General features: G+C 47.0%; 1 protein-coding gene across 1 annotated transcript; it reads left to right on the top strand.

The window, feature by feature from the left end:
• Nucleotides 1-1,811: 1,811 nt before the first annotated feature.
• On the top strand, nucleotides 1,812-2,783 carry LOC137544591 (olfactory receptor 52Z1P-like). Its single transcript, XM_068265688.1, has one exon. It carries the CDS (start codon nucleotides 1,812-1,814, stop codon nucleotides 2,781-2,783), a length of 972 nt encoding a protein of 323 aa, XP_068121789.1.
• Nucleotides 2,784-13,223: the final 10,440 nt, after the last annotated feature.

Raw genomic sequence — 13,223 nt, forward strand, 5'->3', positions numbered from 1 at the left:
GGACGATTTTAATTTAAAAAAAACCTAAAACTTCCAGCAATGATCAGAGCTCACCAAACGAAAGCTCTGTTGGTGGGCAGAAAAGGGAGCGGGGATTCATTTGTGTGCTCGGTTATGTGGCCCTGCAGCGAGCTGTTAAAGCTGCACAGCACTCATTTCTAAAAAATGCTTGGAAGAACAAAGAGAAATTGAGAGCCCAATATGGTGTAGTATTGTTAAGTTGGTTGTGGTTAAAAGCAAAATATTTAGATATACTGACAAACATGGGTTACCCATAGGCAACCACTTCAAGTGCAGGTGGGGAGTATTAGAATCTGACCCCACTCAGGTTTTTAAAGGGATACTGTAGGGGGGGGGGGGGGGGGGTCGGGGGAAAATGAGTTGAACTTACCCGGGACTTCTAATGGTCCCCCGCAGACATCCTGTGCCTGCGCAGCCACTCCCCAATGCTCTGGCCCCGCCTCCGGTTCACTTCTGGAATTTCAGACTTTAAAGTCTGAAAACCACTGCGCCTGCACGCCCGTGTCCTCGCTCCCGCTGATGTCATCAAGAGCGCACAGCGCAGGCCCAGTATGGTCTGTGTCTGCGCAGCACACTCCTGGTGACATCAGCGGGAGCGACTACACGGGCGTGCAGGAGCAGTGGTTTTCTGACTTTAAAGTCAGAAATTCCAGAAGTGAACTGGAGGCGGGGCCAGAGCATTGGTGAGTGGCTGCGCCAACACAGGATGTCTGCGGGGGACCATTAGAAGCCTCGGGTAAGTTCAGCTCATTTTCCCCCGACCCCCCCTACAGTATCCCTTTAAGATGTCGCTCTCTGTAGATAGAAAACGGGGTAGCACCCCTCCACCGAGGGTGGACTCAAGATTTCAGCAAGGCTTGGTGTACAGAGGCGCCAAAGTAGAATATAAACGTTTAAAAACCGTCTAAAAGAGGGGGGTGTTCAGGTGGACTTACCTCCCTCAAAAATATAAAACTCAATTGAGTCACAATATATCAATACATCATTTTTTAACTGAACTCCACTTAGTGCAACGCGTTACGCAGGTGTGGTCCTGCCTCATCAGGCAATGGGTCTAAATGCAGAAAGACAGAGGCGCTCACTTCTGCATTTAGACCCATTGAGTTATACTCCTGTTTGCCGGATGAAGCAGGACCACACCTGCGAAACGCGTTGCACTAAGTGGAGTTCAATAAAACATTTTTGTATTGATATATTGTGACTCAATTGAGTTTTATATTTTTGAGGGAGGTAAGTCCACCTGAACATCCCCCTCTTTTAGACGGTTTTTAAACGTTTATATTCTACTTGCGCCTCTGTACACCAAGCCTCGCTGAAATTTCTAAAAAATAGCCTGGTCACTAGGGGGGTGTAAGCCTGCGGTCCTTAAGTGGTTAAAATGGATTTTTTTTCCCTTGTTCCCAATATACAGATTTGGGGATTATAGCATGTATGGAGATGATCCTTTTAACCGCTAAATTCTGCCCCATTGACTTCAATGCAATATGCAAAACTGTTTTGCCGAAAACGTGTGCAACCACCTGAAGTTTGATTAAATTCTCGCCCGACTGCAAGAGGGGTTCTCGCTCATCCCTAGCGTCTGGCACGGAAAGACCAGAACTTCTGGGAGGACCTTGGGAGGGTGCGAGAGTTATAGAAATTCACCTAACATGGATTTGTGTAAAAATAAATATTTCGGTTGACTTGCTAAGTATGTTATAACTTATACAAACTCTTGAAATGTGCATCACTGGTTACAATCATGGTTTTCATTAAAAGGACTGACACAGTATGAATGGTTGTGAAACAAAATGGCCCACGATATGTTCAATTTCACCCATTTCCACCCTGAGTATTTCCTCCTGATGGGTATTCCTGGCCTGGAGGACTCACATCTCCTGTTCTCCATCCCCTTCTCCATCATGTACTTCTTGTCTCTCCTGGGGAACTTCATCATGATTCTGGTCATCTCCACCAACAAGAGTCTCCACCAACCCATGTACATCTTCCTCATGATGTTGTCCATCACTGATGTCTTCTTCAGTTCAGCCACCGTCCCGAAGACCCTCAGCATATACTGGTTTGGTTCTCATAAGATCTCTTTCATTGGATGTCTCACTCAAGTCTTTTTTATTCATTTTAACTTTGGGGTAGAGTCGGGCATTCTGCTGACCATGGCGTATGACCGTTACTACGCAATTTGTCACCCTTTAACGTACTCTACAAGCATCACCAGCTCCTTCATTCAGAAGGCGACCATCTTGTCCATCATCAGAAGTTTCTGCACAATAGCTTCAGTTGTCCTCCTTGTCAACAGATTACCGTTCCAACAAAGTAACATCATAGGACACACCTATTGTGAACACATGTCGGTGGCCAGATTGGCAACGGCTGACATAATGGTTAATGTGGTGTATGGGATGGTCATAGTCATCTGTTTGTCTGGATTTGACATGATCCTAATTATTGTATCTTACACAATTATCGCCTCTGCAGTTCTCAGGCTCCGATCCACAGAGGCGCGTTCCAAGGCCTTCAATACCTGCATCTCCCACATCTGTGTCATCATCCTCTTCTATATACCGGCATTCTTTAGCTTTATAGCCCACAGAATTGGCCACAAACACATTTCTCAGCAGTTCCACATTATCTTCGCCAACCTTTATGTTGTTGTTCCTCCGCTGATGAACCCGATCATCTATGGTGTCAGAACAAAGGAGATTCGCCAACAAACATCTGCCATGTTTAAGAGACTGAAAAATGGCTGCCTTCTTGGGTTTTAAAGGACACCAGAGGCAAAAATAAACTAATAAAATAAATGATTGTATCTATCTTCCTTCTCCTAAAAATTACTTTTTAAGATATTCCACAATTTTATTTTATGTTTAAATCTACTTTTTACGTTTTAACTGTTTTCTTGTTTTGCTCATTGAGTATGCCAGAACTAAAATCTATGAACTATTGACCCTTTTATCTCTTTCCTGCTCTCAGAAGCCATTTTCTGCTAGGAAAGTGTTTTATAGTTGGAATTTCTTATCAGTGAGGGTCACACTGTAGTCACTTCCTGTCTGAGTCAGGACTGAGCCAGCCACTTACATGCCTGGTATTTAACTCTTTCAGGCAGAGAAAGAAAAAAAGGAACACAGCTAGTTATTTGTGTGCTAGGCACTGTACATACACATGTCTATCTCATCTTGTCACGTGTAACCTCGGTTATCCTTTAACCACTTAAGGACCAGGGGATTTTCTTCTGATCTGTGCTGCGTGGACTCTCCAGCCCGCAGCACCGATCAGGAAATAGCCAGGGCGATCAGACTTCCCCCCCTTTTTTCCCCACTAGGGGGATGTCCTGCTGGGGGGGGAAGTCTGATCACCGCCGGCTACTCGCACTTTCCGGGGGGGCTCTTCAAAGCCCCCCTCCGGAGCGCTTTCCGCCCTCCCCGGCTTTCCCTCCCTCTTCCTTACCCGCTGAGCGGCACAGGACGGATATCCGTCCTGCGCCTGATAGGATAAGCTTCTGCCTATCAGATGCCGGCGATCCCCGGCCAATCAGAGGGCGGGGATCGCCGATCTACGTCACGGCGCTGCTGCGCAGCAGCACCGTATGATGTAAACAGCGGGGATTTCTTCCCCGCGTGTTTACATTTTGCCAGCGAGCCGCGATCGGCTGCTCTCCGGCTGTTCACGGAGACAGCGTTTCCATGCTATACCACTAACGACCCGCCGACGCCTATCAGCATTAGGCGGTCGTTAAGTGGTTAAACTAGCTACATATTTTGTTGGGCACATACGATATAGTATGGGGACATCTAGTTGTCAAAAAGAAAAATACACCTACAAATGATAATTAATACATCTACGAATGTCAATAAAAAATATACCCAGTTTTGAAACCTAATTTCCCCTTCCTGTCTGTATAGCTATAGTTATTGTTATTGTTAACAAAAAATTACAGCATAAAAAAATTGTAAATAGTGTTTTTAATATGTACGTTATCAGGGTATATCTCTATTACTTTTTGCAAATTAGGGCTTGTAATTATTAATCTAGAATAAAGAAACGCAAACAGAAAAAATACACCTTTATTTCCAAATAAAAATACTGTTGCCATACATTGTACAAATGGGCAAAAAAAATTCGATTTTATTTAGTATCTCAGCACATTTTATTTTAAAACTATAATAGCTGAAAATTGAGAAATATTTATCTTTTTTTTCATTTTTTCTTATTACTTCCTTTAAAATTTACCTAAAATTAAATTATTCTTAACAAAAAACGCCACTTAAAGAAAGCTGAATTTGTGAAAAAAATGATGTATAAATCATTTTGGTGTCATAAGTGGCGATAAAGTTGATAAAGTAATGGCGAATGAATGGAAGGAGCATCATGTGTGAAAATTGTTATGATTTTTACGGGGAAATAAGTAAACCTGTGGTGGGGAAGTGGTTAATTCCGGACCAGCAAGATGTATGTCACTATATCCATCAGTTGGAAACAGCTGTTATTTCCCACAATGCAACAAGGCTCCCACAGTGTGATGTCAGAACCATGGTCCTGACATCACACTGTGGGAGGGGTTTCACCACAATATCAGCTATACAGACGCCCCCTGATGATCTGTTTGTGAAAAGGTAAAGATTTCTCATGGGAAAGGGGGTATCAGCTACTGATTGGGATGAAGTTCAGTTCTTGGTTACGGTTTCTCTTTAACCTCCCTGGCGGTATGATTATTTCTGGATCTTAGGGTCTTTTTTGAACGTTTCAGACTCTAAAATCAGAAAAACAATCATGCTGCCAGAAAGTAGGGATGGTCGCTGGATTCCACGGAATTAATATTTCCGCGATTCCGGACAGAATTTGGTAATTCCGCTTCCGTTGCGGTGAAACAGAATTGCTATAGCGCTATGGCGTAATTTCCCCGGAAAAATAAGGAATTCCGCGGAATGCAAATTTTTTTTGCCACCAAATGGATTTCTGCCTAAAAATAGGATTTTCTGCTCGCCAGACTTAGAATTTCCACACAAACCTTCCTCTCCTTCTCCAGAGGAGGAGGATCTTGTCTTCCAGGGAATTGTAGGATGTCAAAAGCCAACTCACATACATTGGCCAGGAATCGAACCCAGGCCTAGCGCTTGGAAGGCAGCTATCCTCACCATTATACCACCAACACTACACACTACAATGCTACATGCTGAAGCCAGCCTAGCATGTACCATTGTGATCAATCCAAGAGAAAAATGAGCTTGCTTAAGGATTTGTAGCATGTCAAAAGCCAACTGACATTGGCCAGGAATAGAACCCAGGCCTACCACTCTGTAGGCTGCTATCCTAACCATTGTACCACCAACACAACACACTACAATGCTACATGCTGAAGCCAGCCTAGCATGTACCATTGTGATATATCCAAGAGAAAAATGAGCTTGCTTAGGGAATTGTAGCATGTCAAAAGCCAACTCACATACATTGGGCAGGAATCGAACCCAGGCCTACTGCTTAGAAGTATGTGAGTTGGCTTTTGACATCCTACAATTCCCTAAGTAAGCACATTTTTCTTTTGGGTATATCACAATGGTGATATACCCAAAACAAGATCCTCCTCCAGAGGCGGAGGAAGAAGAAAAAGGACTAGGGGAACAGCCAACAGGTGCTATGGGCTATCAGTTAGCATAAACAAGGTTTCATTTGCGATTACTTTAATTTTCCACCGGAATGCGGAATTCCGTGGAATTTCGTAAAATTTCGGCGGAAATGTCATAGCGACGGAATTTAGCGCTGGTGGAATCCGCGAATTCCGGCGGAACGGAATTTGCTCTTTCCGATCATCCCTACCAGAAAGCCAGCAGCAGCCCCCTCTCTCACTCACCTCCCTGGCCTCCAGTGCATAAGTGAGGAAAAACGTTAAGATAGGAGGTTTTCACAGGTTTCACAGGAAAATGTAAAGCCTTGATGACTGAGTCATAGATTCTCTGAGGGGTATTAATATTTAGTGATGAGCTAAAATGTCAATATTCTTTTCGCATTCATTTTCGCAAAAAATAATGTAAAATTCAACCTTCGAACGAAAATCCCTTCAAAAATGATTTTGTAATACATTTTTTTTGTGTTTTTGCAAATTTTCACATTGGAAAGAAAAATGTGTTTCCTTTGTCCATGTTGCGAAAATCCGATGTATTTTTGCGAATATACAGTATTCTTGAAATCGTAAATATTTTCAATGCGAAAATTACTTTGCAACACTTAATATTTAAGGCCCGGTTCACACTTGCGGTGGCCCTCCGGAATCGCCGTGCCGGAGCCGCACCGCTTGCAGAACGGACGGAACGGACGCACGGCATAGCAATGAAAGCCTATGCGTCCGTTCACATGCGTCCGTTCTGCCGAACCGGAGCCGGACCGGATCCGGGCCGGATCCGGACTCCGGCCTCCGTTCCAACATGCGCTATTTTTTCATCCGGCTCCTCCGGCAGCCGTATCCGGGGCGGAGCCGGACTGCACCATCCGGCCAATACAAACCAATGGGAACCGGAGAGCGCACAACACACTGGCTGAGAAATCCAGATGTTCTACCCCACTTCCTATGCGGATTGTTGCGGCGATATTGGATGGGGACACATGGGCAAGCATTTTGGAGTGGAGCAGCACAGCTGGATCCGGATCCGGAGATGTTGGCAGCATGTCGGAGGTGGAGGTGAGTGCTAAACAGCAGAGGGCCTGATTCCACAGGTCCCCCTTCTGCTGACCTCCCAGACCCCAACATTTTTTTTGTTTTTAACGTTACTTTTGCCAAACGGATCCGGATCGCATCCTGATGGACACCTGATGCAACCTGACCGGATCCGCATCGGATCCGGATCAGAACCGTACGGTTCCGATCCGGATCCGGTCCGGATCCGGTCAGGTCATCCGGTCCGTTTGGCAAACAACCGCAAGTGTGAACGGGGCCTTACACCTTTGATTTATTTATTTTTGTAATATATTTATTTTTCACAAACACCAGCTGCACTAGGTACTAGTAGCCCAGCTAATTACCGTATATAATAAGGATGTGTCCGGTAGGACGAGGTCAGTAGGGAACTCCAGTGATTAGAAAGATAGGAGACCAGGAGAGCCAATAGTGCAGTATTTTCACAAAAGGGGAAATAAATCCACAATAATACAACTTAAAAAACACCAGTTGCTTTTAGGCCAGTGATCTGCAAACTTGGCTCTCCAGCTGTTAAGGAACTACAAGTCCCACAATGCATTGTGGGAGTCTGACAGCCACAGTCATGATTCATAAAGGCAAATGCATTGTGGGGCTTGTAGTTCCTTAACAGCTGGAGAGCCAAGTTTGCAGATCACTGTTTTAGGCAACCACTGTTTACAGATGTCGTGAACCTCCGATTTTCGGTTCACGAACCGGGTTTGCGAACTTCCGCAAAAGGTTCGCGAACCTGCGAACTCAGCGAACCGCAATAGATTTCAATGGGCAGGCAAACTTGGAAAACTACAAACACTGGTTCTGGCCACAAAAGTGATGGAAAAGATGTTTCATGGGGTCTAACACCTGGAGGGGTGCATGGCGGAGTGGGATAGACGCCAAAAGTCCCAGGGAAAAATCAGGATTTGACGCACAGCAGGGTTTTAAGGGCAGAAATTACATTGCATTGCTAAATTGGAGGCCTAAAGTGCTTGAAAACATCTTGCATGTGTATACATTGATCAGGTAGTGTAAGTAGTGTATTGCTTCACACTGACAGACCAAACTCACTGTGTAACGCAACGCAAACAGCTGTTTGTGTAATGACGGCCGTGCTGGACTGGTGCGCACCATGGCGAGATTGCTCTTCCTCACTCAGTGATGTCAGGTAATGTCTGACTGCCTTATCAACTTTCGATGGTTCTTTCTCTACGATTGTTAAAGCTTACATCTATTTTTTTAAATACGTGTTCTGCTTGCTGTTCAGTACCTTCAATGAGAATCTATGGAGGGCAAGTCTGGCATCCATTCAACTGTGCGATAAACTTTCTTTGGTACTTTCTGAGTACCATGGAGTCCATGGCCCATTCAACTGTGCGATAAACTTTCTTTGGTACTTTCTGAGTACCATGGTGACCACGGGTAATGGCCAGGGAATCCTGGTTCGATTCCGGTCCGGAGTGGGAGCCTAAGAAACAGCTACCACCACCACACATCCAAGGAAGGCAGCAGGCATGCTGTGGGCAAAGGAGCAGGAACGGCTACCACACACATCCAAGGAAGGCAGCAGGCACGGCACGCAAGTCCCGACTGTGAGAGCACAAGATAACAGTACAAGAGTTCTTTTTTGAGGCCCTACTTAATAGGACGAGCTGCAGAGATCTACAGCTCAGGTGGGGGAATCTGTCCATAGGACAACTATTAGTCATGCACTGTACAAAGTTGGCCTTTATGGAAGAGTGGCAAGAAGAAAGGCATTGTTAACAGAAAAGCATAAGAAGTCCCGTTTGCAGTTTGCCACAAGCCATGTGGGGGACACAGCAACCATGTGGAAGAAGGTGCTCTGGTCAGATGAGACCAAAATGGAACTTTTTGGCCAAAATACAAAACGCTATGTGTGGCGGAAAACTAACACTGCACATCACTCTGAACACACCATCCCCACTGTCAAATATGGTGGTGGCAGCATCATGCTCGGGGGGGGGGGGGGTGCCTCTCTTCAGCAGGGACAGGGAAGCTGGTCAGAGTTGATGGGAAGATGGGTGGAGCCAAATACAGGGCAAACTTGGAAGAAAACCTCTTGGAGACTGCAAAAGACTTGAGACTGGGGCAGAGGTTCACCTTCCAGCAGGACAATGACCCTAAACATAAAGCCAGGGCAACAATGGAATGGTTGAAAAAAAAACATGTCCATGTGTTACAATGGCCCAGTCAAAGGCCAGATCTAAATCCAATTGAGAATCTGTGGCAAGATCTGAAAACTGCAAGCTAACGATCACGAAGGGGAATTGACACATGTACATGCCCTTTGTTTTGTTGTTGCAGCCACAGCCACAGCGCAGCCAGAAAAATTAGGCATGTACACGCACCAGAAATATTATTATACTTTTTGTAAGCGGCCGCTGCTAAAATTCAGGAATCCGCCTGGAGTTCTGGACTCTGTTGGTGGTGGCGGAGAAGGCAGTCAAGCGGCCTGCAGGCAGAGATGCTGTGTGGGAACCGACTTAGTCTTCTTGGGGCAGGCAGCAGCGGCCGGCAGGCAGAGATGCTGTGTGGGGAGACTGACTTAGTCTTCAGGCGGGCAGTAGCCCTCCGGGATCCATGCCTCATTCATTTTGATAAAGGTGAGGTACTGAACACTTTTGTGGCCTAGGCGACTTCTCTTCTCACTGACAATGCCTCCAGCTGCACTGAAGGTCCTCTCTGACAGGACACTTGAGGCACGGCAAGACAGAAGTTGGATGGCAAATTGGGACAGCTCTGGCCACAGGTCAAGCCTGTGCACCCAGTAGTCCAGGGGTTCATCGCTGCTCAGAGTGTCTACATCTGCAGTTAAGGCCAGGTAGTCGGCTACCTGCCGGTCCAGGCGTTGGTGGAGGGTGGCGTTGGACTAAAGAATGTCCACATGTCTGACATCACCATGAGATCGCTAGAGCATCCTGTCCTTGCCTGTGTGGACATGGGAGGAGGATTACTGGCAGTGGTACCTTTATTCCGTTGTGCTGTGACATCACCCTTAAACGCAGCGTACACCAAAGTTGTCAAATAGTGTTTTAAGTACTGCATCCTTTCAGCTTTGTGTTTAGTTGGTAACACCTCTTCCACTTTGTGCTTATACCGAGGGTCTAGTAGCGTTGCCACCCAGTACAGGTCATTCCCCTTGAGTTTTTTTTATACGGGGTCCCACAACAGGCTGGACAGCGTGAAAGATGCCATCTGCACAAAGTTGGATACCGAAGTACTATCCATCTCCTCTTGCTCTTCCTCAGTGATGTCAGATAAGTTCTCCTCCTCCCCCCAGCCCTGAACAATACCACGGGAAAGGTGAGCAGCACAAGCCCCCTGCGACACCTGCTGCGGTTGTTGTACCCCCTCCTCCTCCTTCAAAAAAACACCTTCCTCATCTGACTCCTCTTCCCCAGATGACTCTTCCTCCTCCTCCTCCCCCCTCCTCTGTGCTGCCGCACGTGTTGGTGACACATCTTGTGGTTCCCACAACTCTTCCTCCTCTTCCTGTTCACGTTCGTCTACAGCTTGATCCACTACTCTACGCACGGCACTCTCCAGGAAGAAAGCATATGGGATCAAGTTGCTGATGGCGCCTTCAGTGCAACTCACCAGGTTTGTCACCTCCTCAAACGGCCACATGAGCCTGCAGGCATTACGCATCAGTGTCCAGTACTTCAGCCAGAAAATCCCCAGCTCCCCAGAGCTTGACCTTTGAGCGTAGCTGTACAGATAGTCGTTGACGGCTTTCTCCTGTTGTAATAGGCGGTTGAACATCAGGAGTGTTGAATTCCAGCGGGTCGGGCTATCAGAAATCAAGCGCCTCACCGGCAAGTTGTTTCTCTGCTGGATATTGGCCAAGTGCGCCATGGCTGTGTAGGAACGCCTGAAATGCCCACACACCTTCCTGGACTGCTTCAGGACCTACTGTAAGCCTGGGTACTTAGACACAAATCTTTGAATTATTAGATTCAGCACATGTGCTATGCAGGGTACGTGTGTCAACTTTCCCAAATTCAAATGAGATTGCTGCTATTGTCACACACCACGTTGCCGATCTCCTGTTGGTGCGGGGTCAGCCACTGATCCACTTGTTTGTTCAGAGCAGCCAGGAGAGCTGCTCCAGTGTGACTCTCGGCTTTCAGGCAAGACATGTCCAAGATGGCGTGACACCGTCGTACCTCGCATGCAGCATAGGCCCTGGGGAGCTGGGGATGTGTAACTGGAGAGGAGATTGCAGCACCAGTAGAGTAGCCCTGCCACTCAGCCAAGGAGGAGGAGGACAGCGAAGAGGATGTAGCAGGAGGCATAGGAGGAGAAGGAAAGGAGGTGGTAGCAGGCTTGCCTGCAGGCCGTGGAGGTGTCACAACTGCACAGCCACATATTCCCTGCTTGCCGTCAGCGGTGAACAGGTTGACCCAATGGGCCGTATAGGTAATGTACCTGCCCTGACCATGCTTAGCAGACCAGGCATCCGTGGTCAAATGGACCCTTGACACAATGCTGTGTGCCAGAGATAACACGACTTGCCTTTCAACTTCATGGTACAGTTTGGGTATCGCGTTTTTAGAAAAATAATTGCTGCCTGGTATCTTCCCCTGCGGTGTCCCAATTGCCACAAATTTTTGGAAGGCCTCAGAGTCCACCAGCTGGTATGGTAACAGCTGGCGAGCTAACAGTTCCACCAAGCCAGCTGTCAGACGCCGGGCAAGAGGGTGACTGGCAGACATCGGCTTCTTCCTTTCAAAAATTTCCTTCACGGACACCTGGCTGCTGTGGGCAGAGGAGCAGGAACCGCTCAAGGTGAGAGGCGGAGTGGAGGAGGGTGGCTTTGAAGGTGCAAGGGAGAAAGCGGCTGAAGATGCTGCACCTGAAGGAGGAAGAGGAGGCGGAGGGTGGCTTTGCTTTTGTGTGCTCCTTTTCCTCAGGTGGTCTTCCCATTGCTGTTTGTGCTTCTTCATCAGGTGCCTTCGTAAGGCACTTGTCCCTAAGTGGGTGTTGGTCTTTCCACGACTCAATTTTTGTTGGTAGAGAGTACAGATGGCCTTGCTGTCATCTGTGGCAGACACACCCAAAAAAATTCCAAACCGCTGAGCCCCCCTGGGGTGATGGCACTATGGTGGCATCAGCAGCTGATGTTGAAGGGCATGTTGGCTGGCTGTCCATAGCTGGCGATACATGGCGCCGGACACTGCCATGAGCTGTTTCTGACGACGAGCTCCCCCTGCTTCTTTCAGCAACTCGTCTCCTCCTACTCCTCTCTGACTCCCCCTCGGAACTGTCTCCCTGGTCATCATGTCTATTAGGATCCCACATGACATCCATAGCAGTATCATCATCATAATCATCCTCCACAGCTTCGCTTGTATCAGATACCTCATAAACTGCACCAATAGCAGGTACCTCATCTTCCTCCTCACACCTTACGTCCCCTAGTGCCGCCAAACTCAGACATATGAGGTGGTGTAACTTGCTTAGTGCCTTCATGTTGTTGTAGCAATAATAGCTGTGAATCAGTTAATTCCCCACCAAATAAGTCCTGCGAACTGTCAAATGGAGTGGATGCGGTGCTTGTAGTAGTAGCACTGGTGGCTGCGGAAGACGAGGTGTTCAGTGTTAAATAGTTAAGTACATCCTGACAATCTTGGGAGTTAATGGCACGTGCCTTCTCCTGAGCACTGTACTTTGGTGTAGGGCCGCACGAAATCACCTCACCACGACCTCAAACAGACCTGCCGGGTGGCCTGCCTCTGGCTCTCCCTCTGCCTGTGCCTGTTTTTTTGTCCATATTGGGGGGGGTGAAGTGAAAGGTATGCACTGACTTGACTAATACGATGTGCAGTCACACAGGTGCAGTGAAAATGGGTGCAGTGACTGCTGGTATAACAATGTATGTGTGGTCACACAGGTGCAGTAAAAATGGATGCACTGACTGCTGGTATATATAATAATACAATTACTGCGGTCACACAGCTACAGCTATGCAGCATGGACTGGTGGTGGTATGGTCTTACACAATTCAATGTGCGGCTTTCACACACACTCAGGCACAGAGAAAATGAATAAATGCAGTGGCTGCTGCTGTGATATATAATACAATTACTGCGGTCACACAGCTACAGCTATGCAGCGTGGACTGGTGGTGGTATGGTCTTACACAATTCAATGTGCGGCTTTCACACACACACACAAGTACAGAGAAAATGAATAAATGCCGTGACTGCTGCTAGTGGTGATATATAATACAATGACTGCGGTCACACACAGCTATGCAGCGTGGACTGGTGGTGATATAGTATTATACAATACAGTACAATGTGCAACTGTCACTGTCTGTCTCACACACACAGGTTCAATGCCAGTGAAGTATACAGTAAATATGCTGGCCCTGGCTGGCACAGAATTTATTAGCAATTTCAAGGGGCAGCTGCAACACACAGCAGGGCTGTATAATGCAGTGCAGTGGGCCACACACACAAAAAAAAAAAACAGATCACACAATAACATTAGCTCTGAAAAGAACTGTTTGGGTGTA

Source organism: Hyperolius riggenbachi, chromosome 2, assembly GCF_040937935.1.
Source record: "Hyperolius riggenbachi isolate aHypRig1 chromosome 2, aHypRig1.pri, whole genome shotgun sequence".
Lineage (NCBI taxonomy): Eukaryota > Metazoa > Chordata > Amphibia > Anura > Hyperoliidae > Hyperolius > Hyperolius riggenbachi.

Bases quoted from the DNA above. Each gene is read 5' to 3' on its own strand.
- LOC137544591 (XM_068265688.1), top strand. From the start codon at position 1,812: ATGGCCCACGATATGTTCAATTTCACCCATTTCCACCCTGAGTATTTC.